The 25,567-nt window shown below is 35.3% G+C and overlaps 1 protein-coding gene across 1 annotated transcript; it reads right to left on the bottom strand.

Moving 5' to 3' along the window:
- LOC131660382 (uncharacterized) lies at window positions 1-24,022 on the bottom strand. Its single transcript, XM_058929625.1, has 6 exons — window positions 23,939-24,022; window positions 23,694-23,822; window positions 23,181-23,262; window positions 1,585-2,042; window positions 990-1,332; window positions 1-86 (listed from the first exon to the last, which is right to left on the bottom strand). The coding sequence occupies exons 1-6, from the start codon at window positions 24,020-24,022 to the stop codon at window positions 1-3; spliced, it is 1,182 nt and encodes a 393-aa protein (XP_058785608.1).
- Window positions 24,023-25,567: the final 1,545 nt, after the last annotated feature.

A 25,567-nucleotide genomic window follows, 5' to 3' on the forward strand; every position in this document is an offset into this window, starting at 1 on the left:
CTATGCTCCCTTTAACAATGATAACTCCCCCTTGATCAATGCTCCCCCTTGATCCATGATTGGGAGTTTTTGACATTTTATGCTTGCTGCAAAATGTTAGAGAAATACATACACAATACATAGATTCTTCTCCCCCTTTGTCATTAGCAAAAAGGATGGGAAAAGTCTTCAAATATAAAATTTATTAAAGTAAAAATAATTTTTACCTATGAGTTTTAACTCATGAGTGACTTCATCAAAACATTCATCTTTGGTGAATATGATTTAGAAGCCTTTATCACAAAGTTGACTTATACTTAGACGATTATGCTTCAGTCTTTCAACATAAAGTACATATTGAATGGATGTGAAAGTTAGTGCTCCAACTTTGCCAATGCCAAGAATTATTCCTTTAAGGTATTTCCCGTATGTGAAATCACACTTGGACTTTAGAATTAGATTTGAAAGTTAGTTTAAATCTTCCATCAAATGCTTAGAACCACCTCTTGCCAAAAACACCATAGATTTTAGGTGGTCCTCAAGCAAACCTACAAAACAAAATTAAGTTTGATTTGGTACCCAATGTGCTTTGGGTCCATCATAGTTAGTTCCTTTCATAACCCACACATAATGACCACTTGCCACACTAAAATTTCTAACATAGAAAGCATTAGGTGTATGGCCACTTATACCACAATAAAAACATGTAGGAACAAAATTACTTCTATATCTAGGAACATAAGGTTTCTTTTTAGGAAATATTTTCTTAGGATGGTGATGAACCACTTTAGGCTTGTCAACTTTCTCTTGGGATGTTTGGTCACTAGCCTTAACAAAAATGGTTTTGTTAGTACTTGGTTTTGAGAACTTTGAATAACCTAGCCCACTTTTATCATTGGAATATCTTTGTTGCCTAAGGACACCCTCTAAACCAATTTGTCCTTTTTCATATCTTTCAAGGACTCTCTTTAATTGGACAATTTGAAAGGAAAGTGCTTCACAATTATTACATGTAGACTTTTGTTTTTCTTTATCAACATATTGTTTCTTTTCAACTTCGAAATCGTTTTGCATAGTATCAATTTTCTCTTCAAGAGACTTGATTTGTTTCTCTTGTGTTGATACGGTTCTATATAACATTTTACATTCATTCAAGAGTTCATTTATTGCACCTTGTACATCATTATCATAAATGGAAAATTCATTACTAACCTCATCGTTTTCATCATTGGAATGGTGCAAAGCCATGAATGCTAGATTTGCATATTCTTTGCTTTTGGAATCAGAAGATGAACTTACTTCATTGTCATCCCATGCAACATATGCTTTATTTGGCCTTTTGTCCTTCTTTCTCTTGAAGTATTTATTCTTCATATCAAGTGTAGGGCATTCACTTTTGACATGTCCTTTTTCTCCACATTCAAAGCAATTAATCTTCCTTGTTGGTGCTTCCCCTTTAATGATCTCCTTTTTCCTTTCTTTTCTTAGAAAATTTTCAAACTTTTTGATAAATTCATTATCTTCTTCACTAGTGGATTCATCCTCTTGAATGCTATCATGATGTTTGACTTTTGTTTTTAAGACAATGATTTTTGAATCTTTTACTTGAATTTCATGCTTCTCCAATCTTCCAAGTTCCGTTTCATATTCTTGAAGTTTACCCAACAAAGTTGTTGAAGTCATTCTAGATAGATTCTCCTTCTCGGATATTGCCGTTACTTTCGGTTGCCATTCTCTGGTTAAAGATCTAAGCACCTTTATATTTTGTTCCTCGGTAGAGACTTTATTTCCAAGAGCACTTAAATTATTTATTAAGTGAACGAATCTTTTTTGTAATTCAAGGATGGATTCTCCGGGCTGCATTCTGAATAATTCATATTCTTGACTTAAAGTATTCAGTCGAGATCTCTTAACTTCAGCGGTTCCTTCATGAGTTTCTACTAACGTATCCCATATTTTTTTAGCCGTTGTACATGCCGAAACACGAAAGAACTCGTCCATACTAAGTGCTCCTTGAAGAACTCTTCTCCTATCATCATTATTCCATGAGGCTTTAAGTTTATCTGATGCAACGCCATCGACAACAGTTATAGGAACATGAGAACCTTCTAGGACAGCCTCCCATACTTCTTCTCCTCATGCTTCTAAGTGAGCCTTCATACGAATTTTCCAAAAGTCGAAGTAATGTCCACAGAATAATGGAGGTTTGTTGTTGCTACCACCGTCTCTAAAAACTGGATCTTGATTTGCGGAAGCCATCTGGATATTTTAGGAACATGTTACTTATAAGTTGCTCTGATGCCAATTGTAAGTTCAAGAGTGCGCCTAAGAGGGGGGGTGAATTAGGTACTTTAAAATTTTATCGGTGTTTGGAGATGATGGTAATATTTTTCTAGTTATGATGATGTTATGAATAATGTAAAGTGCAGAAAAATAAATGACACGACGATATATATTGGTTCCCCTTACAGTCCGAGAGTACTCTAGTCCCCTTTCAAAATGAAAGAGATTTTTACTAATGTAAGCACCTCACAATAGCCGATGCAATCCACAAGAACAATCCTCTAGTGATTGACTAACAAATGATCAAGAGAACAATCCTCTCCTTGATCAATCCAAATGATTAAGAGAACAATCCTCTCCTTAATCAAATAACCCTTGTATCCAACAATCCTGGATAGCAAGTCAAAACAATCTTATTTTCAACAATCCTGAAAAATAAAATATAATTCTAAGTATAATTTGAGTAGTAATGTTGATGAACATATATCAATCACTAGGATTGATCTTCTATTTTAAGCAGGACAATTTACAATGATATAACAGTGCTCAAGTGTTTATGTATGAATGAGAAAGTTTTCTAACAATGTGTAGAAAAATTTTCAATGAAAGTTCAAGTATGAAACACTTGTATGAAAATATATGACAAAAAGGTGGTAAATTGTAATGAAAGAGGTGAGACAAAGAAATATGATATGCATGGTATTTATAGGTGACTATATGCCTCTTAGAATGGTTGCATTTTAATAGAACAATGCATTGGTTGAAGGTTTTGAAAGATAAATTCGTTTGGGACAGATTTAAAATGAAACAACGCACTGGTTCTGTACGTAACGGGTTACGAGAATGGTCGTAACCGGTTACGCTGTACCGTTGCAGCTAAAAATTTGAAAAGCACGTTTATGTAACCGGTTACGTAACGGGTTACGGTGTTTCTGTAACCGGTTACGTAACGGGTTACGCTGAGAGAAAACACACTTCCAAGGGCTGCTTGCATGACCGTAACCAGTTACGCCTAAAACCGTAACGGGTTACGCTGTGAAAAAAAGGTTTGCTTTAATTTTAAAGCTTCCAGTAGGCCAAGTTTTTTATGGGTAAGACTCAATGAATGCATGCAATAAAAAAATGAGTTTTGAGCACTATATTATCAAGATGAAAACATGTTTATACCTATAGTGCCTAAGCTCCAAATGTCTTCAAATATTGCTTTAAAAAACTTGATGCTTTATCCATTCTTTTTGCTATGAGCCTTTGATAATCAAATTGTCTTCATCAAAACTAAATGAATGGAGAGGCTTGATTTCACAAAGTACATCATCCAAGCTTTCCAAAAAGTCTTAAAACATGATTGGATCTTACTTGAGCAAGAAGTTGTGATTTTCGAAAGAAGACACTATAAAACTTGTTTTATGCATAACTAGTTTTGCCCTTGGCCAAATTTTCACAAGTTTTTCACCAATTATGCACATGTTAATGCATTGTCATCAATCAAGAGCAAGTGGTATGGATTTCAATCATTTCAAGAGAATATCAAAGTACCGTATTAGGGCTAGTTAATTTAATTATTAGGTTAAATTAATGAAAGTATGTCTTATTAACCTCAATTGTTTAACCTAAACCTAAATAATTAAATGATTTGGAAAGTTAGATTATGACAAAAAATTAAGAATAACCCTAATTGGGCTTAAAAAAGATTTTGGCCAAAAATGTTAGAGATTTAGTGATAAAAAGAAGACCAGTGTTAATAATTAAATGGAGTGAAAAACAAGTGTAAAAAGGGTTAATGGAGTAAAAAACAAATGGCCAAAAAAATTGCATGGGGCAGGACCTGAACAAAACCTAGCCATGGCAATTCACCATACCTGCACTAATTCTCAAAACAAATGATCCGGAAACATTCTATGCATTCACACGAACAATAAGATATGATCAAAACATTTTGATCCTCACCTGCAATATTTTGGTTGAGAAAACAATTGGAAAAATAGAAAAGTGATTAAAATAAAGTTAAAAAAATATAAAACCTTATTATAAATCAAATAAAATAAGATCACGAACTTACAATTTTTTTTGGATTTTTTTGAAAATATGAAAATAGAAATTAAATCAAATAAAATATAAAAAAGAGGAATTTGCAATTTCGAGGGTCGAAATCTTTTAGATTTCTATTCTAAAGGACTATTGTTCCACGATTTTTTTCTGAACTTCTGTGGAAGGAGAATTAAGAGGGTTTTGGAGATGATTGTTGGTGTTGTTAGAGAGTTGTTAGTTTAGAATTTTTGTACGTGAGAAAGTTAGAAAAGGGGGAGATAGTTAGTTTGGAATTTTTGTACGTGAGAAAGTTAGAAAATGAGGAGATTGTCCGTCCCCAAAACTGTGAAAATAGAGTCCTATTTATAGATGAGAATTAGGTCAAAAGTTAAATGAAATTAATATATTTTTGGCATGGTTTTGAAGATTGAAAATTGATTGAGATTTGATTCAAGTCTTAGTGAAAAAGATTATGAATTTGGATGGTTTTGTGACTGAGTGCAAGATTTGATTTGAAAAGATTTTATTTACTTTTATGATTTTTGACTATTTTTTGCATAAAATAATGATTTTAATGAAAAATAATATTTTAAAAAATACATTAATTAAAAATACGAAAATTGAAATTAAAATAATAAAAAATATGATACTGTGATTTTTTTTAATGAAAAAATAAAAATAATGTTAGAAACAAAATAAACGGGAAAAAATGTCAAAAGTTGAAAAAGTGGGATTCAAACCCATGACCTTATGCTTGCAAGTCTTACTCTCAAATCCTTACCAACTAGTCCATGTCACTTATTTGAAATAAAAAGTCAATTGAAGGTGTATGAAGCATATGCAAATATTTTGCTATTTATTAAAATATAAATAATTTAAGAGTAAAATATTATATTTTAAAGTAGACTTTGAATCGAATATTTATAAAATTCAAGATGTCAATGTAAATGACCCCAGGATTTTTATAAAAATCCAATTTTGAAATGATTTTGAATATTTAAATATGGTGGGTAAATTTTGGGGTACAACAATCTCCATCTTCAACTTGAAGCTTATGCAGTTGGATTCGGAAAGAGCTATCCAGGAGGTTTCAATCCAAATTGAGCCTCCAAACACCTTTTATGATCATCATAGAAGCTTCCCAAATCAAAATCTTACAACTGGAACACCCATATCAAGATATTAGATTCTCACTTTAAGGTTAGTGAGCTTAATTTCGAACTCTATGATCCATGCATGATAAATGTTAAAAGAAGTTTCCATCATCTTTCTACACCTATGTTGATCATTAACCCTCAATCAATTGAACCATATTGAGCTCACACACGATTTCATATCAAAAACTCAGAATTAGGGTTCTTCGTGTTCTTGCTAAAATTCTCAAGTTACACTTAAAATAAATTAATTCTAAGACCACCATCGTATTCCTTGTTAAAAAAACGAGCAAAATTCATGTTTACATCATTGCATTTGGTTAAGAAATGAGAGAGTTAGAAATTTGAAAAATTCAAAAGCTTAAGGTTGAAGATGAAGATGGTGGCACAAAGGTTTTCAAAATTCTTGGAAAATAATTAGTTTTCATATATTATTAATTGAACGCGTGTGTTAAAAAATCCAAACGCGTGGCTTAGTTGGTGAGAGTTTTGTAGTGAGTATAAGGGTGTGGGTTCAACTCCTTGGAGGACCAAAACCTTCTTTTTATCACTATTTTCCTTCACTTTTTTCACAACTCCACTCAATTAATTCACCCATCAAAATTAATCATTTTTAAATAAGTTTTTGCATACTACTCACTTATCATATATATTTTATGATCACGCAAAAAAATCACATAAATATTAATTATTTAATATATTTTTATTAGGTTAAGAAGTGTTACTTTTTTTAGTATTTTTTAAATACTTAAAAAATAAGTTTTCTCTTGATTTTTCAAAACCTAATCAAAGTTTAAATAGTTATGTGAATAAAACATCATCTCTAGGTCTTAATTAAATATGGATGAGACCTTTCCCTTAAACTTGGTCTGTTTTTTATTCAATTTCTATACAACAATTCTCGATTTAACGGACGATTAGTGTGAAGGATAGAAAAACACTTAGAAAGGGGGGGTTTGAATAAGTGTAGCTTTAAAAACTTGACAGATAAAAATAAATTGCACAGTTATTTTTATCCTGGTTCGTTGTTAACTAAACTACTCCAGTCCACCCCCGTAGAGATGATTTACCTCAACTGAGGATTTAATCCACTAATCGCACGGATTACAATGGTTTTCCACTTAGTCAGCAACTAAGTCTTCCAGAGTCTTCTGATCACACACTGATCACTCCAGGAACAACTGCTTAGATACCCTCTAAGACTTTCTAGAGTATACTGATCCACACGATCACTCTAGTTACAACCTGCTTAGATAACCTCTAAGACTTCCTAGAGTATACTGATCCACACGATCACTCTAGTTCCTTACAACTTAATGTAATCAATTCTAAGAGTATTACAATTGCTTCTTAAAAGCTATAATCACAAACTGTGATATTTCTCTTAACGTTTAAGCTTAATCTCACTAATATATTACAACAGCAATGTAGTGAGCTTTGATGAAGATGAAGATTCTGAGCTTTTGGTTTAACAGCGTTTCAGCAAGTCTTTTTGAATAATCTTGTTCAGAGTCGTTAACCTTGCTTCTCATCAGAACTTCATATTTATAGGCGTTGGAGAAGATGACCGTTGAGTGCATTTAATGCTTTGCGTGTTCCGTACAGCATCGCATTTAATGTTATACGCTTTTGTCAACTACCTCGAGCCTTGTTCACGCTGTGTCTACTGACGTAGCCTTTAATAGCTTTTAACGTTCCTTTTGTCAGTCAGCGTAGCCTGCCACTTGTACTTCCTTCTGATCTGATGTTTGTGAATACAACGTTTGAATATCATCAGAGTCAAACAGCTTGGTGCATAGCAACTTCTGATCTTCTGACCTTGAAGTGCTTCTGTGCGTGATACCATCAGAACTTCAGTGCTTCTGATCTCATGTTCTTCTGATGCTTCCATAGACCCATGTTCTGATTCTGCTTCGACCATCTTCTGATGTCTTGCCAGACCATGTTCTGATGTTGCATGCTGAACCCTTTGAGACAAAGCTTCTGAGCGCTGAATTATGCATACTCTTTATATATTTCCTGAAAAGGAAATTGCATTGGATTAGAGTACCATATTATCTTAAGCAAAATTCATATTATTGTTATCATCAAAACTAAGATAATTGATCAGAACAAATCTTGTTCTAACAATCTCCCCCTTTTTGATGATGACAAAAACATATATAAATGATATGAATTTGCGATCAGAAAGAGCAGACGGCAAAAGACAAATTACACAGCTATAGCATAAGCATATGAATATGTCTCCCCCTGAGATTAACAATCTCCCCCTGAGATAAATAATCTCCCCCTGAAATAAATACTCGAAGAACTTTAATAAAAGACTTCCCTGATTATTTCGGTAGAGACGATCACATAAGCTTCTGTCTTTAGAGAATTCATAGCTTCTGACTTCTGCTTCCATTGGACAGCTTCAGAACTAGAATTTCTTTAGATCCCTAGAACACTCACAGCTTCTGATTCCTGCTTCCATCTAGGACAGCTTCAGAACTTGAATTTCTTTGATCTTCAGAACATTCACAGCTTCTGATTTCTGCTTCCATTTAGGACAGCTTCAGAACTTGAATTTCTTTGATCTTCAGAACATTCACAGCTTCTGATTTCTGCTTCCATTTAGGACAGCTTCAGAACTTGAGTTTTCTGGATCTTTAGAACATTCACAGCTTCTGATTTCTGCTTCCCTCGGATAGCTTCAGAGCTTGAATTTCTACCAACCTCACTTCATGCTAGATTTGTATCAGAACATTGTTGAATGTACCAGAGCATCATCAGAGCATCTCTACATCCTGAAATGTTACAGAACAAAAACTAAACGACAAAAGTCAGCATGAACGAGTCAGAACATAAAATGTATATTAAAACACATGATATGTATCAGAGCCATATAGGCTAAAATAGTGTATCGGAGCAAATAGAATTTTGTCAGAGCAAATAGACAAATATGGATCAAATTCTATTATCAGTGCTTCTGATTCATTCTTCTTTCTTGCTTCTGATTTCTGAAGCTTGACAGCACTCAGCTTGCTTCAGTTTCCATGAGTTTATTCTTTTTACAGAATAACACTTCTTATGGTTTTGCTTCTTGTGTTTGCTTTGACGATTCTCTTCACTTCTTTATACCTGCAAAACACTTAAACCATATAGAACTTGCAGTTCTTGTTAGTAAATGTCTGGGAGCTTTACCCAGCAACTGATAGATTAATCAAATCATTTATCATTTATCTTCTCCCCCTTTTTGTCATAACATCAAAAAGAATATTTCAAAAGATTCAGATGAATAAAACGACAAATAAAAATCACTGGAATGGAAAACAAAGAAACTTTTTCATTGATTATCAAAAGATATTACAAAAGAAGATGTTTAACAAGCAGATGCAACAAGGAAAGAGAACTACTAAGACCAAAGACTAAGACCCTAGCTAAGACAAAAACTGCGCCAGCGTGTCTTGAACCCTGTCATAATTTACTGCTTCTTGGGCTTCCAGGCGAGGGGTCAGGGAGACTTGATTCTGATGCAGATCTTCCACAATCTCTATCAGAAACAACATTCTCAGCAGGTGAAGATGAAGAGATTTCTTTGGAATGGGTTGAGGGAGAGGAAAGGTTAGATGAAGAGGAAGTTGAGTCTTGAAGGTAAAAAGATGAGGAAGAAGATGGAGATGATGGAGGGCTTTCACCAGGGGGTTGAAACACACGTCTAGAATAGTTTCCAGACAACTTTGCTTCGAATGGATTCACCTTGAGAGGGTCATAGGTGATCTTTATCTTTTTGGGTTTAGTCGAAGATGTTTCAACAGCTTTTCTCTTTTTGTTTTGATCTTTTCCATGGTTTCCTGGGCTTGATGAAGAGTTCATGATGGATTTGCAGATAATGAACAGCTAGGGTTTGATATGAATGCAAAAAGATAGAGAAAGACAACAAAGATAGAGTGTAATAGAGAAAATATAAGAGGGAAGGAGAAGCGTTTGAAGAGTATTTAAAAGAAAATAAAATGAAACAAATGATGGATAGCATTTAATGTTACGTGACATGAGGAGAGATAATAAAGACAAATGAGGTGACTAGCACAGTTACCTATGGTCGGTGTCCCTTCAACTGCACGCGCGCTTATCCATGAACAGTAACGACAGGTTTACCATCCCGAGATAAAACGTAACAGCTGTTTTGCTTTAAAAGAGGTTCTGAATCAACTTAGACACTGAAACGTTAGTAATAACCGAATCATAATTTCTAAAAGATTTCAATCAGAACTTCTGATTAAAAATAATCCACTTTCATTTCAGAAGATACTCATACATAAGAACTTCTCATCTTCTCATTCTGGGCATAAATCCATACTGATGTTCTTCAGAATGAACTTAAACCTATCTTCAGCCAGGGGTTTTGTAAAGATATCAGCCCATTGATGGTCTGTATCCACAAAGTTTAAAGATATAACACCCTTCTGAACATAGTCCCTTATGAAATGATGTTTAATCTCAATATGTTTAGCTTTTGAATGAAGAATAGGATTCTTAGATAAACATATAGCAGAAGTATTATCACAGAATATAGGAATGTTACTCTCATATATCTGATAATCTTCTAACTGACTCTTCATCCAGAGCATCTGTGTACTGCAACCAGCAGCAGCGACATATTCTGCTTCTGTTGTTGATAGAGCAATAGTTGCTTGCTTCTTGCTATACCAGGAGATCAAATGACTTCCAAGAAATTGGCAACTTCCTGAAGTACTTTTTCTTTCAATTCTGTCTCCAGCATAGTCAGCATCACAGAATCCTACTAAGTTGTATTCTTTAGATTTTCTGTAAACTAAGCCATAATTAGTAGTACCTTTCAGATACCTTAGAATTCTCTTAACAGCAGTTAAATGAGATTCTCTAGGATCTGATTGGAATCTAGCACACAAACAAACACTGAACAGAATGTCAGGTCTAGAAGCAGTCAAATATAGAAGAGATCCAATCATACCTCTGTATAACTTCTGATCTACCTTCTTACTTACCTCATCCTTACCTAGGATGCATGTTGGATGCATAGGAGTTTTTGGCTTCTTTGCAGTCTAGAAGATTAAACTTCTTCAGAAGTTCCTTCACATACTTGGTTTGGTGAACATACGTTCCTTCTGATGTTTGATTTATTTGTATTCCAAGGAAATACTTGAGTTCTCCCATCATGCTCATTTCAAACTCAGCCTGCATAGACTCAGCAAACTCCTTTCCAAGTGTAGCATTAGATGTTCCAAAAATAATATCATCTACATATATTTGACAAATTAAAATATCCCTTTTAAAGGTTTTACAAAAGAGAGTAGTGTCCACTTTTCCTCTAGTGAAACCATTATCCAGAAGGAAAGAACTTAAGCGTTCATACCAAGCTCTGGGAGCTTGTTTCAATCCATACAATGATTTCTTTAGTTTAAAAACATGATTAGGAGACATAGAGTCTTCAAAACCAGGAGGTTGATGGACATAAACTTCTTCATCTATATAACCATTTAAGAAGGCACTCTTAACATCCATCTGATAGAGAGTGATGTTATGTTGAGTGGCAAATGAAATTAATAGACGAATAGATTCTAACCTGGCCACTGGTGCAAAGGTTTCTGTATAGTCAATCCCTTCTTGCTGACTATAACCCTGAGCCACCAGTCTGGCTTTGTTCCTTACCACTTCACCCTTCTCACTGAGCTTGTTTCTGAAGACCCATTTTGTACCGATTATATTGAATCCATCTGGTCTAGGAACAAGATCCCAAACATCATTCCTTGTAAACTGATTCAATTCTTCTTGCATAGCAATTATCCAGTCTGGATCTTCTAGAGCATGATCAACAGAAGTTGGCTCGATCAAAGATACAAGACCTAATTGACAGTCTGCATTGTTCTTAAGGAATGCTCTTGTTCTGATTGGATCATCCTTCTTTCCAAGAATGACATCTTCTGAATGACCAGAGATGAGTCTGGATGATCTTCTGACAGATGGTTCTTCAGAAATGCTTAGATTCTCCAGAGAAGCTGATACTTGATCTTCAGATTCTTTGCTTCTGAGAAGCTCTGCTTCTGATGCGTTGCTTCTTGGCTCAACAACTTCTGATATATCAATATCACAATCTGCAAAATTATCAAACTGCTTTGGTTTTTCAGAACCAAGCTTATCATCAAACCTGATATTGATTGATTCTTCCACAATCAATGTTTCAGTATTGTATACTCTGTAGCCTTTTGAGCGTTCAGAATATCCAAGAAGGAAACATTTTTGTGCTTTGGAATCAAACTTACCAAGATGATCTTTAGTGTTCAGAATAAAGCATACACATCCAAAAGGATGGAAATATGAAATGTTGGGCTTTTTATTCTTCCACAATTCATAAGGAGTCTTATTTAGAATAGGTCTGATAGAGATTCTATTCTGAATATAGCATGCAGTGTTTATTGCTTCTGCCCAGAAATGCTTAGCCATATTGGTTTCATTGATCATGGTTCTGGCCATTTCTTGCAGAGTCCTATTCTTTCGTTCTACAACTCCATTTTGCTGTGGAGTTCTAGGACAAGAGAAATCATGGGCAATACCATTTTCTTTGAAGAATTCTTTAAAAGGATCTGTTCTCAAATTCACCACCATGATCACTTCTGACCTTTATGATTTTACACTCTTTTTCAGATTGAATCTGAATGCAGAAATCAAAGAACACTGAATGAGTCTCATCCTTGTGTTTCAAGAATTTTACCCACGTCCAGCGACTATAATCATCTACGATGACTAATCCATATTTCTTCCCTCTGACAGATGCTGTTTTGACTGGGCCAAACAGATCAATGTGCAAGAGTTCTAATGGCCTTGAGGTAGAAACAACATTCTTGGACTTGAATGCAGGTTTGGAGAACTTGCCTTTCTGACATGCTTCACAAAGAGCATCTGATTTGAATTTCAGATTAGGGAGTCCTCTGACAAGATCCAGTTTGTTAATCTGAGAAATCTTTCTCAAACTAGCATGACCTAATCTTCTGTGCCAGACCCACTGCTCTTCAGAAACAGACATAAGACAGGTCACCTTTTGACTCATAAGATCTTGCAGATCTGTCTTATAAATGTTATTCTTCCTCTTGCCTGTAAATAGGATTGAGCCATCCTTCTGATTTACAGCCTTGCAAGACTTTTGATTAAAGATTATATCATAACCATTGTCACTCAATTGACTGATAGATAAGAGGTTATGTGTTAATCCTTCTACAAGAAGTACATTAGAAATGGAAGGAGAGTTACCAGACCTTATAGTTCCAGAGCCAATTATCTTGCCCTTCTGATCTCCCCCAAACTTGACTTCTCCTCCAGACTTAAGCACCAGGTCTTGGAACATAGACCTTCTTCCTGTCATGTGTAGTGAGCATCCAGAGTCCAGGTACCATGACATGTTGTGCTTTGTCCTTTTTGCAGCCAAGGATATCTGCAATAGGAATAATCTTATCCTTAGGTACCCACACCTTCTTGGGTCCTTTCTTGTTAGATTTTCTCAAGTTCTGATTGAACTTGGGTTTAACATTGTAAGCAATAGGAGGAACAGCATGATAATTTTTAATGTGAGTTTCATGATATTTCCTAGGTTGTGTCACATGCTTTTTGGTGTGTGTTATGTGAAAACTTTGAGCATGTGAAGTGTGCCTAATATCATGGGAGTGGTCATACTTGAACTGATCATACAATGGCTTGTATGTGAATTTCATTTCATCAACAGGTTCAAGTTTGTATGGGGTTTCACCCTTAAAACCAATGCCAACTCTTTTGTTTCCAGACACAGCATATATCATAGAAGCTAGCTGACTTCTGCCAATACTTCTAGATAAGAACTTCCTGAAACTTAAATCATATTCTTTCAGAATATGGTTTAGACTAGGAGTGGATTTTTCTGAATCAGAAGGAGATCCAACATTATTGGATAATTTTAAAAGTTTTTCTTTTAATTCAGAATTCTCCAACTCAAGCTTCTTTGTTTCAAATTCAAATAGCTTTTTCAGCTTTTTGTATTTGAGACTAATCTGAGACTTGACTTCCAGAAGTTCTGTTAGACCGGAAACTAACTCATCTCTAGTAAGTTCAGAAAATACCTCTTCAGAATCTGATTCTGATGTAGATTCTGATCCGTCATCTTCTGTCGCCATCAGCGCACAGTTAGCCTGCTCATCTTCAGAGTCTGAATCATCTTCTGACTCATCCCAGGTTGCCATAAGACCTTTCTTCTTATGAAACTTCTTCTTGGGATTTTCCTTCTGAAGTTTTGGACATTCATTCTTGAAGTGTCCAGGCTCATTGCATTCATAGCACATGACCTTCTTCTTGTCAAATCTTCTGTCATCAGAAGATTCTCCACGTTCAAATTTCTTTGAACTTCTGACGCCTCTGAACTTCCTTTGCTTGTTCTTCCAGAGTTGATTTAGCCTTCTGGAGATCAAGGACAGTTCATCTTCTTCTTCAGATTCTGATTCTTCAGGATCTTCTTCTCTAGCCTGAAAAGCGTTAGTGCATTTCTTGATATTGGATTTTAATGCAATAGACTTACCTTTCTTTTGAGGCTCATTTGCGTCCAGCTCTATTTCATGGCTTCTCAAGGCACTGATAAGCTCTTCCAGAGAAACTTCATTCAGATTCTTTGCAATCTTGAATGCAGTCACCATAGGACCCCATCTTCTGGGTAAGCTTCTGATGATCTTCTTTACGTGATCAGCCTTGGTGTATCCCTTGTCAAGAACTCTCAATCCAGCAGTAAGAGTTTGAAATCTTGAAAACATCTTTTCAATGTCTTCATCATCCTCCATCTTGAAGGCTTCATACTTCTGGATTAAAGCGAGAGCTTTAGTCTCCTTGACTTGAGCATTTCCTTCATGAGTCATTTTCAAGGACTCATATATGTCATAGGCCGTTTCCCTGTTAGATATCTTCTCATACTCAGCATGAGAGATAGCATTCAGCAAAACAGTTCTGCATTTATGATGATTCCTGAAAAGCTTCTTCTGATCATCATTCATTTCTTGCCTTGTCAGCTTTACGCCACTGGCATTTACTGGATGTTTGTAACCATCCATCAGAAGATCCCATAGATCACCATCTAGACCAAGAAAGTAACTTTCCAGTTTATCTTTCCAGTATTCAAAGTTTTCACCATCAAATACCGGCGGTCTAGTATAACCATTGTTACCGTTGTGTTGCTCAGCAGAGCCAGATGTAGATGCAGGTGTAGACTTTGCAGTTTCATCAGCCATCTTTTACTGAAGCGTTTTTCTCTTCCTGAATCTTTTCTAAACACGGTTAAGTGCTTGCACCTTAGAACCGGCGCTCTGATGCCAATTGAAGGATAGAAAAACACTTAGAAAGGGGGGGTTTGAATAAGTGTAGCTTTAAAAACTTGACAGATAAAAATAAATTGCACAGTTATTTTTATCCTGGTTCGTTGTTAACTAAACTACTCCAGTCCACCCCCGCAGAGATGATTTACCTCAACTGAGGATTTAATCCACTAATCGCACGGATTACAATGGTTTTCCACTTAGTCAGCAACTAAGTCTTCCAGAGTCTTCTGATCACACACTGATCACTCCAGGAACAACTGCTTAGATACCCTCTAAGACTTTCTAGAGTATACTGATCCACACGATCACTCTAGTTACAACCTGCTTAGATAACCTCTAAGACTTCCTAGAGTATACTGATCCACACGATCACTCTAGTTCCTTACAACTTAATGTAATCAATTCTAAGAGTATTACAATTGCTTCTTAAAAGCTATAATCACAAACTGTGATATTTCTCTTAACGTTTAAGCTTAATCTCACTAATATATTACAACAGCAATGTAGTGAGCTTTGATGAAGATGAAGATTCTGAGCTTTGATTTGAACAGAGTTTCAGCAAGTTAATATGAGTTGTTTTGTGCAGAATCGTTAACCTTGCTTCTCATCAGAACTTCATATTTATAGGCGTTGGAGAAGATGACCGTTGAGTGCATTTAATGCTTTGCGTGTTCCGTACAGCATCGCATTTAATGTTATACGCTTTTGTCAACTACCTCGAGCCTTGTTCACGCTGTGTCTACTGACGTTGCCTATAATAGCTTTTAACGTTCCTTTTGTCAGTCAGCGTAGCTTGCCACGTGTACTTCCTTCTGATCTGATGTTTGTGAATACAACGTTTGAATATCATCAGAGTCAAACAGCTTGGTGCATAGCATCTTCTGATCTTCTGACCTTGAAGTGCTTCTGTGCGTGATACCATCAGAACTTCAGTGCTTCTGATCTCATGTTCTTCTGATGCTTCCATAGACCCATGTTCTGATTCTGCTTCGACCATCTTCTGATGTCTTGCCAGACCATGTTCTGATGTTGCATGCTGAACCCTTGAGACAAAGCTTCTGAGCGCTGAATTATGCATACTCTTTATATTTCCTGAAAAGGAAATTGCATTGGATTAGAGTACCATATTATCTTAAGCAAAATTCATATTATTGTTATCATCAAAACTAAGATAATTGATCAGAACAAATCTTGTTCTAACATAGTGTTTTTAAACAACAAAACCCTCCAAACTTTCAATAAAAAGAAATCAAATCCTATTTTTTGCTTTATACAACCGGTTTAGTCCGGTTCGGGGGCGAGTTCTGGCCTCTAAAAGAGTGTAAGTCTCAACCTTTTTTTATTTCATTCAAACTGCTTTTTTAACCTCAACTATTTTCAATTAAAACATTCAAATATTTTCATATAAACTTCCCATTTGTTTTTATTCAAATTCATGGGCTTCTCCTTGAGTATAAGTCTCATCTCTTCTTTCTCATCTTAAATTTTTGGGCCTCTAATACAGTATAAGACCCAACACCTTTTGTTCATACAGTAAATAAATCTTTTAGGCCTCAATCAGAGTCTAAGACTCAATAGCTTTCCTTTCCTTCATAAACAGATAAAAACACATTCATAAAACATCTAAAAAGCATTAAAAACATTTCTTTGCATTCATATTTAAATTACTATCTATAACTTGTTATAATTGTCGTGCCTTTTATACTTGTTATATCTGTCATCATATTCACTGTATATACTTGATATACTTGTTATATTTGTTATATATTTTTTATAATTTCCATGCCTTTTATACTTGTTATATTTTTTATATACTTGATATACTATATATATATATATATATATATATATATATATATATATATATATATATATACTGCTTAGATATTTGTCAGAGAGAAAAGCCTAAGACAAACAATTGTATATATATATATATATATATATATATATATATATATATATATATATATATATATATTATAGGACTATGACCAGGATTAAGGATTACTTCCCGGTGAAGCCTCTCCTAATTAGACAATACAGTTTCTCACTCCACAAGACGAACTTTTCCTGGTGAAACATCTTGAAACCCTTAGATCAAACAATAGGGCACATCCCCCTAAAGAGGAATATTTCCTAGTGAAACCTCTTACCTCTTTCTTAGAGCCAAATAAGGCCAGACTAATATAGCTTTCTCTTATGCTACAACAAGGATCCTCGATAAACCCACGATTAGCCTTATCTTAGGCTCACAATACAAGGACCCACAGGCTTCTTAAAAGCATTTCCCTCAGCTTCCTCTTGAGCTTTTATACAAGGAACCTTCAGGCTTCATAAAAGCATAGGACAGGACATAACTCCCTTTAGCAACACCTGTGAGAGCCCAATCCTTATTATCCAATCACAATCATTGAAGTATTCTCAATTTCTGTGTTGAGTTTCTTCCTCTCAGAGTAAGAGACAGAGAAAGTCTCATTTCTCATCTCCAATTGAGTCAACCTCAATCTTGGATTTTGTACAAGACACCAAAACATAATCTTTCAACTATCTCCAAAATACAGTTTTCAAAATTTATCCCTCAGTCAAATCACCTTTAATCTTAGGCTTTATAAAAGAAGTACCCTACTCTCCCTAGAAGAGTCAGTTTCAATATTGGGCTTTGTATAAGACAAAAAATAGAGTCATTCATAGTCTCCAAACCATAAAAGTTTATTCTTTTCAGAACTTTTTTCCTCGGTGAGTCAGCTAATCTTGGGCTTCATACAAAAGAACATTTCTTCTATTACACCACATTCAAAACCCCAAACATTATTAAAACATTTTCCCATTTAATGGATTTAAGAGGCACGCATTGTTGATCTTAATCCAGGTTGTTGTCCTTCCCTAAATGGTTGAAAAATAAGTTCTTTCATTCAAGAGACTGTAATTGGCATACTAGAACATTCAAGTAAGGTTCAGCTCTTATGAAAAGAATTCACTTTCTGTTACTTTAAAAAAAATTATGGTGGAATAGTAGAGATATCTCTCTATTAAGATGACAACTTGTCTTTTTTTCTCTAAAATAGAGATTTGTTGATGCTATGTTTGTCCTATATTATTGTCTAATGTTTGGCTAAGACATATAATAGCAGCAAATGGTCAAAATGTGAATCTTGCGAGTTTATAAAGAACAAAACAGGTATAAACAAGATGTTAGATGGAATGTCATGACATCAACTCATGAGATCGCGCTTGCAAAACTGGAAGGAAGATTCAGTTTGTACTTAACAGATACAAAATATTCTATGTGTATATTATGTAATCCTATGTGGCGCATATTTAAAGGTCAAAAGAATAATTGAAGAATCAGATCAGAAGATTGAAGATTCAGGAAGAATCAGATCAGAAGATTGAAGATTCAGCAGTTTCTAATTTAGGAAACTCATGATTGAAAGACCTTATTTGTAGCAGAATATTTTCTGCATATTTGTAACAGCAAGAGTGCTCCGATTTGTAAGCCCAAATCCAATTTGGGATCAGGTTATAAATAGGAAACTTTGTAACCTAGTTTGAGATAGAAAACCTGGTTTTAAACGATGTAGTCATTAGGGTTTCTATAGGTAGACCACCTAGGTTATGGGATGGCTGCCATGTCCTTCTCGAAACCTGTAGGTTAGAGAAGTGATTATCCTCACTCGAAACCTGTAGGTAAGAGTTAAGTATTGTAAACTTGATTGAAGGTGTGAATCAAGATCAAGTATGTGTTCATTGTTAATTGTGTAAATAGTTGTTGCTGGGTTGTAACAGTTAGGTATCACCAGGGAGTGAGCAGAGGTTTTCTTATCTTGGATGGAGTTCTGAGATAAAGGTTGCATTGGGTAGTGACTAGGTAAACCAGAGGTTGTTTATCTGTAAACCAGAGGTTGTTTATATAAAATACTACTATTGATAGTGGAATCTTCTTCCTGGCTTGGTAGCCACCAGAGTAGGTAGTTAGACCGAACTAGGTTAACAATTAACTGTGTTATTTATCTTCTGCATTGTTTGTTTAGTTATGAATGTTATGACTTTGTTTATAACATCAGGTTTAGAAGTGTTAGTTGTTCCTACACAGAACCATGTAAAATTTATAATCTGGTTATGTATACTGAACGTGTGTGATCCTAGGTCTTATTGACTCTTTTCTAAGAGTAATTAAATAATGGGGGATCCTTTTATTATGCTTGTGCTACATTAATAACAGATCAGATGTCTTGACATCGGGATTGACATTCGAGTCTGTCATACCAGAATTTTCAATTGGTATCAGAGCAGGCATCTTGTCTGTTTCTAGATGAGATCCATAAGGGATAAATTCTGGTTGTGGTAAAAGTAGAAGAGTGTTTGAACAAAGAATGTTCATATTGTATGGTCCCTTGAAGTGGATGATGGACCTATATGATTAGACCAACCTGACCTAAGAGCTGTGATGCTGGAACAAGGAGTGCTAAGTTCAAGGACTTCATGCGGGAGTGAAGAACTTGAATTTAAAAACAAATTCGACTGGTATCTATGAATAGAGAAGAAGCTCATCAAAACCTTCATGCGGGAGTGACGATATTGATAAGGTAACCTCTATTGTTTGTGAGTTCGTCAAGTCAGGATTTTGGTTTGGTCTAGTCAGTTGCTTGGTGCAGAAGCAAGCATTGTGCAAGGTTGAGTAGCAATCAATCTGTAGTTGTCATGCTTACTACTAACACTTAAAGTAAGCATTGTGTGAATTCTGTTGATATATGACTATTTTCCGCTGCATAGTCTCTGAGAAACCCTAGGGTTATGAAGGTTCAACAAAATGTATGGCAGGTATTGACAACTATAATTAAAGTGTCAAAGATACTTGAGTAATCTCTCAAGTCCACTCATACTGACATGGTTTATTAGAGCTGATGAATGTCAACTGATCAATGATATTCATAATTATCTGCAAATGTGTACCTTGAAATCTTCAAGGTTGAAGTGTTCATAGAAGGTGGAATAAATGTTCTACTAGACGTTAGGACATTAAGAACTGGTATGCAGCTACCAGCTGAAGAACAGATGTTCTGGTGCTAAACTAATGTAGTGTGAGAACATTGGTTTGGAACCTACTCCTAGTCTGGAAGAGGAGACATCTGGCTAAGTTAATCAGGACACGATTAACATGTGCTCAGTTCCACTAAGAAAAACTCATGAAGGTATTCCTTTCTAATCCTTTATGTTGTACTTTTGAAGAGCCTATATCTGTAAGTTTCCTCTGATCAATGAAACCAGATAAGTATTCATAACCATAAAGCAGTTGTTGGAGCTGAATACTGTGTCTCAATCACAGTGAAATATGGTTAAGAATGTGTACTGCCCTAATTGTTATCCAGAAAGGGTAGTATGATTTGAAATCAAGGAAGTCAGATGGATCTGACTAATTCAGTGTCATGCTATGACTAAGTCTGTTCCAGAAACCTAGCTGAGGGAATCTCCTCTATAAGTACAGACCATGGCATCCTTCATCTCAAAATCAGAATCAAAGTCTGAAGAAAAGGTTATTGAGATGTTGGCTATTTTATCCCTTGATGTGTCTGGATATTGCTGATAATTAAATTATTCTGTTATTACCCCGAGTATTGTCAATTTGACATTAAAGATGTTAACCAAGAACCATAAAGGATGATGTCATATCTAATTTTACAACATCATCTCAAGATCTTCAGTCTTTTTGTTATTTGCCAAGAAAAGAAAGTATAAATGTGAAGAGGTAATCAGTCAAAATGACCTAGTGTGAGTAGCAAATTCTAACTGAAAAGCTGGTAAGTACTTTGACGGGAGACTTAGTACTTATTAGGTTTGGAACCTGGATGCTGGACTGAGAAGAAGTTCTTCTAGCCATGAGTTCCCAATTATCTTCACACATCAAAGAAGAAGGTAAGAGTCTCTGATGTGGGATACTGATTCTGTATAAAACAACTCAGACGTGTATATTGAAGATCAATTAATGGTTATACAGTCATAGTTTCTTCTATTTCAAGTTACAGAATGTGGCAATCTGGATCTTGTGTAGCAAGCAAACTGAGGTTTCTAAACTTGGAATCTGTGGTAAATTCCAAATGAAGGGAACTTCAAGGACGAACATCAAAGATGTCCTAAAGTTGTATATCTCAGGGGGAGTAAAAGAGTATAAAGATCAGCAAAGATAATGTTTTTCTACTTTTATCCATTTGAAAAGTCTTTCAAAGACTAATCTTGAAGAAAGAAGAACAAAGTCACACAAAAACCTCAGAACATAACTCAAGTCATGTTTATTCTCAAAGACCAGCAAAGAATATTCTTTGCATTATCATCTAACGACATGAATTGATGGTGTATATCACTTGTTATGATCTAAGTGCATGATCCAACCTATGCACAAGTCTACCTGGTGTAGTTTGTTCTCAAATAACATTTCTTGATTAAGACTTTGGGAAAAATCCAGGTATGTTGTTTAAGTTGCTCAGGATTATAGAGTCTTTTCGTTTTGTTTGAGTCATGTTTGAGTCCCTCATGCTCTTCTTTCGAATATGAGAAATGTCTAGAGTTTAGGTTATGATTGTCTAATTGAGTCAATCATAGGGTTTAAGGGTAGTGTTCAGGCATTGTTAAGTCTGAGGTCATTCTTTACAACTGTTTGGTAAAGAATAAAGAGTCTTGTTTCGAGTCGTGAACACAATTCGTTTCTTGTGTTCCAAGTCCTCTATAGAGAAGTGTTATCTCTATGGATAGTCAGAGTTTATTTGACTTCAAATGATCTTGTGTCTTAAGTATCAACATCACATGGTACATATTTCCTGGTAGAAGGACTGGGATTATATAGAAGTTTGAAAAAGCAACATTATTGTCTAGAGTGGAAGTTTGGGCATAATGTGGATTAGAATGGGCAGGTTCTGATCTGGATGTAAGTAATTTGTTCTGGAAATACATAATTACTTTCATGATGAGGACTTCACTTAGTGAAGATGACTATGAAGACAAAAGTTCCATGATCGGATCAACACAACTAAAGATAAAGGAGAATCTCTTCTGTTCAAGGAATATGTTAATCAATGTGTGAGATTGAAAAACACCTTATCAAGAAGGATTTCAAAGTGTCTTAAGCAGACCATGATCTGATTCAAACATGGTAGGGTTATGCTCAACAAAATTCAAGGAATGGCAGTTCTGTTTGTTGAGAATGTGGCAACCTCTCCGTGTGTGCTTCTAGTATCAAGAGGTCATCTGTTGATCGTTTCTGAAGGAGATAAGTTCTTAGGCAAGGGTCTGTTAAAAAAAAGGAGATGAAACTTGTGGAGAATACTAGTAGTACAAATGTTAGACACAATGTTATGACATTCTACTTCTGGTGTAAGTATTTAGTGTAAGGAACAAATTTGCTATAGTGAGTGTGTTCAGCAGGATTGTTGAACAGAGGGTGCGGCTCTTGAAGATATGAAGACGAGTCTTATATTTTTAATTCATCATTTCAAGCTTATTCCATTGGGGAAGCTCAAACTATATCAGATAGGGGGAGTAACTTCTTTTGTAAAGAAAAATTTCTTGGTTAAAAATACTTTTACATCATGAAGAAAATGTGATACTTTTGTCAGTTATTTGTGAATGGTTCAAGCTAACCATGTGCAACTGGTAACCATTATTCCTTCTCTACACTAACGAGGTAGTTGTGTGCTAACTGTCTCAAGGTGTCCAGAACAACAGAAGTCTTTGTCTATGACTAGTGAGTAAGTAGGAGTCTGATAATTAGTCCAAATGATGCTATGTCTTAATCTTTTACGGAATCTTGGGCTATGTGCCTGAAGGAAAGAAAAGTGACAATGTATGACATAATGTCATGACATGTTTAAAGACATTGAATCTTCAAAGTCAAACAAGGAAATCTGAATTGAAGTTTATCTACACATCAGCGGTCGGTGTAAAGTTCATTCAATGACTATGCATGCACTGGTAATTCAAGATAACTCCTATCAGAAAAACAGTCAAAAACGGCTTTGGAAAGAGTAATAGCTTTTGGAACTGTTTCCTAATTAACCGTTTGACCATTTAACAAGACCAAAGACCATTGTTATTTCCTATAATCTCCATTTTCTATATAATAGCATCTCCGTGAATTACATAAATCAAACTCTCTCAAAATGTCGTTCGTGTGCGTTCTTGTGAGTCGAGTCTAGGTTTCGTATTGTGATGGGTTGCTATACCAAAACCATCTCAGAAAAAGAAAAACATGGGATGGGGATGTTGATGATCTCTACCATGGGTTTTTCTGCAATAACAACAAAGATGTTCCACGATATACAACCTTCAGTATAGGAATTATTTTCGTTGTGATTTGTGATCTGAGTTATGAACACAAATTGTGATTTGTGTTCTGAGTTACAAGGAGTAACGGCAAGAATCCAGTCTTGGTTCTCTTGAGAACTCGAGCTAGGAGTGGATTTCTTGACATAGACAACAAGTATCTACCAGGAATAACCATTAGATTCAATTGCAATATATGACATAATGTAGATCTTTGTCATATTATGGCTAAAAAGGGGGATACTTAAGGTGCTATTACGGATACTTAGGGTGCTAATACCTTCCCTCTGTATAACCGACCTCCGGATCCTTAGAATCTCTCCTAGGTGCTTCCCACACCTAACCAAATTAGGGTTTACTAAGATCTTTTTCACCTTCCTCCTTGTAGGATAGATTAAAATTTCGTGTTACACATTCTTTCTATAACCCAAAGAAACCCCCTGGGGACCACTCTTGTCCTTTGCTGAAAAGGGTGTCGTTTCCACGCGCGACAACTGCCATTTCTGCTAATACCATTGATCACTGAATCCATTTTTCTTCTATATATGCTTTTAGCTAAGAAATGTTGAAAAGCTCTGTTAAATCTGATTACTTTATCAGTAACAGATGCTATAGATGAAATCTCTTCTTCTAATTTAAAAACTTTAATCTTAAGAGCGAGATTTGATTTTTCTAAGATAAATAATTTTTCTGATTTATCTCGCTCATACTTAGTAGATTTCTGAGAATTAACCACAGAACTCTTTTTCAAGTTTTGTATTTACCTATCAAAAGATGATATCTTTTCATAAGTTTAAAACAAAATTCAAGTTTAGAACGAGAAATAGAAGAAAATACCTTTTGTTTATCATCAGACTCTGACTCAGTTTCGGCTGTCAGCTCTCTTTCTGAAATGAATTTCTCTGTGCTAGCTTCAGCCATGAGTTCTACACTGGCTTGCTCTTCATCAGATTCTTCTTCTCAATCATAATCCTCACATGTTGTCGTGAGGCCCTTGTTGTCTTTGAGTGCTTTCTTTGGCTTCTTATCTTTCTTAAGCTTTGGACAATCATTCTCGTAGTGTTCATGCTCCTTGCACTCGTACCATATAGCTTATTTTCTTGAAGCTCCCCTTTGACTAGATGATCCACTTCTATCCTTTGATCTTCTTGATCCTTGAAGCTTGCTCTTTTTATGCTTCCATAGCTGAGTCAAATCTTCTGGATATCATAGACATCTCATCTTCACTTCAGTCTTCTTCTTCTTCTTCTGCTTGAAAAGCCTTTATCTTTTCAGACTTAGATTTTAGATCCATAAACTTTCCTCTCTTCTGAGGTTCATCTTCTTGAAGCTTAATCTCATGAATTATCAAAGAACTTCTTAGTTCCTCAAGAATGGTGTCGTCCAGATCCTTTGATAGTATCAAAGCAACTACCATTGGTCTCCATTTCTTAGGCAGACTTCTGATAATCCTCTTAACATGATCTGATGTAGAATAACCTTTGTCCAGAACCTTAAGTCCTGCAACAAGAATCTGAAATCTTGAAAACATTGTTTCCACATATTCATCTTCTTCCATCTTGAAGGCCTCATATTTCTGGATTAGGGCAAGAGCCTTTGTCTCCTTAACTTGAGCATTGCTTTCATGAGTCATTTTGAGAGAATCAAATATGGACTTTTAAGTCCCTTTATCAGTGATCTTCTCATAATCAACATGAGAAATAGTAGATAACAAGATTGACCTGGATTTGAAGTGATTCTTGTAAGCCTTCTTCTGATCATCAGTCATTGCACTTCTTGCAATTTTGACACCATTTGCATCTACTGGATAAATGTAGCCATCAGCTACCAGATCCTAGAGATCAAAATCAAATGCCATGAAGTATGTTTCAATTCTATCCTTTCAATAGTCAAAATTTTCTCCATCAAACATTTGAGGTTTAGAACTATAATGATATTTATCCCTATTATCAATAATAGCATTGTTGGTAGGAGTCCCTTCGGATTCAACCATTGTTTTTCACAAAGCCTGGATTGGTACTATAAACTGTTAAGTGTCTGATAAAGATTCAAACTCTTTACTATCACTCAGAACCGGAGCTCTGATGCCAACTGAATGTGTGGAAAACACTGGAAAGGGGGGTTAGAATAGGGTTTTTAAAACATAGTGCTTTTAATAAAAAAATCCCCTTTCTTAAAACCACAAACTTTCTACTCTTAATAATAACAAAAAGATGCAAGAAGGAAAGAACACAGTATTTTTATAGTGCCTCATTTACAAATATCAAGATAGTCCAGTCCACCCTTCCGAGGTGATTTCGCCTCTCTCAATCAAGGACTTAATCCACTATAACTAAACTGATTACAATCGCACAGGAAACTTCCGTTGACTAACCTTGCACAAGCTAACGCGAGTGACTAACTACAATGCACATGCAACTCCTGTGACTAACAACCTTGCATAGGCAACCCCTATGACTAACAACC

The sequence above is a fragment of the Vicia villosa genome, linkage group LG1 (assembly GCF_029867415.1).
Source record: "Vicia villosa cultivar HV-30 ecotype Madison, WI linkage group LG1, Vvil1.0, whole genome shotgun sequence".
Lineage (NCBI taxonomy): Eukaryota > Viridiplantae > Streptophyta > Magnoliopsida > Fabales > Fabaceae > Vicia > Vicia villosa.

Coding starts and splice junctions, on each gene's coding strand:
- LOC131660382 (XM_058929625.1), bottom strand. CDS start 24,022: ATGGCTGAAGCTAGCACAGAGAAATTCATTTCAGAAAGAGAGCTGACA. Junction 1,333..1,584: donor TGGAGAAGCATGAAATTCAA/GTAAAAGATTCA, acceptor AAATACTTCAAG/AGAAAGAAGGACAAAAGGCC. Junction 87..989: donor AGAAAAACAAAAGTCTACAT/GTAATAATTGTG, acceptor AACATTTTGCAG/CAAGCATAAAATGTCAAAAA.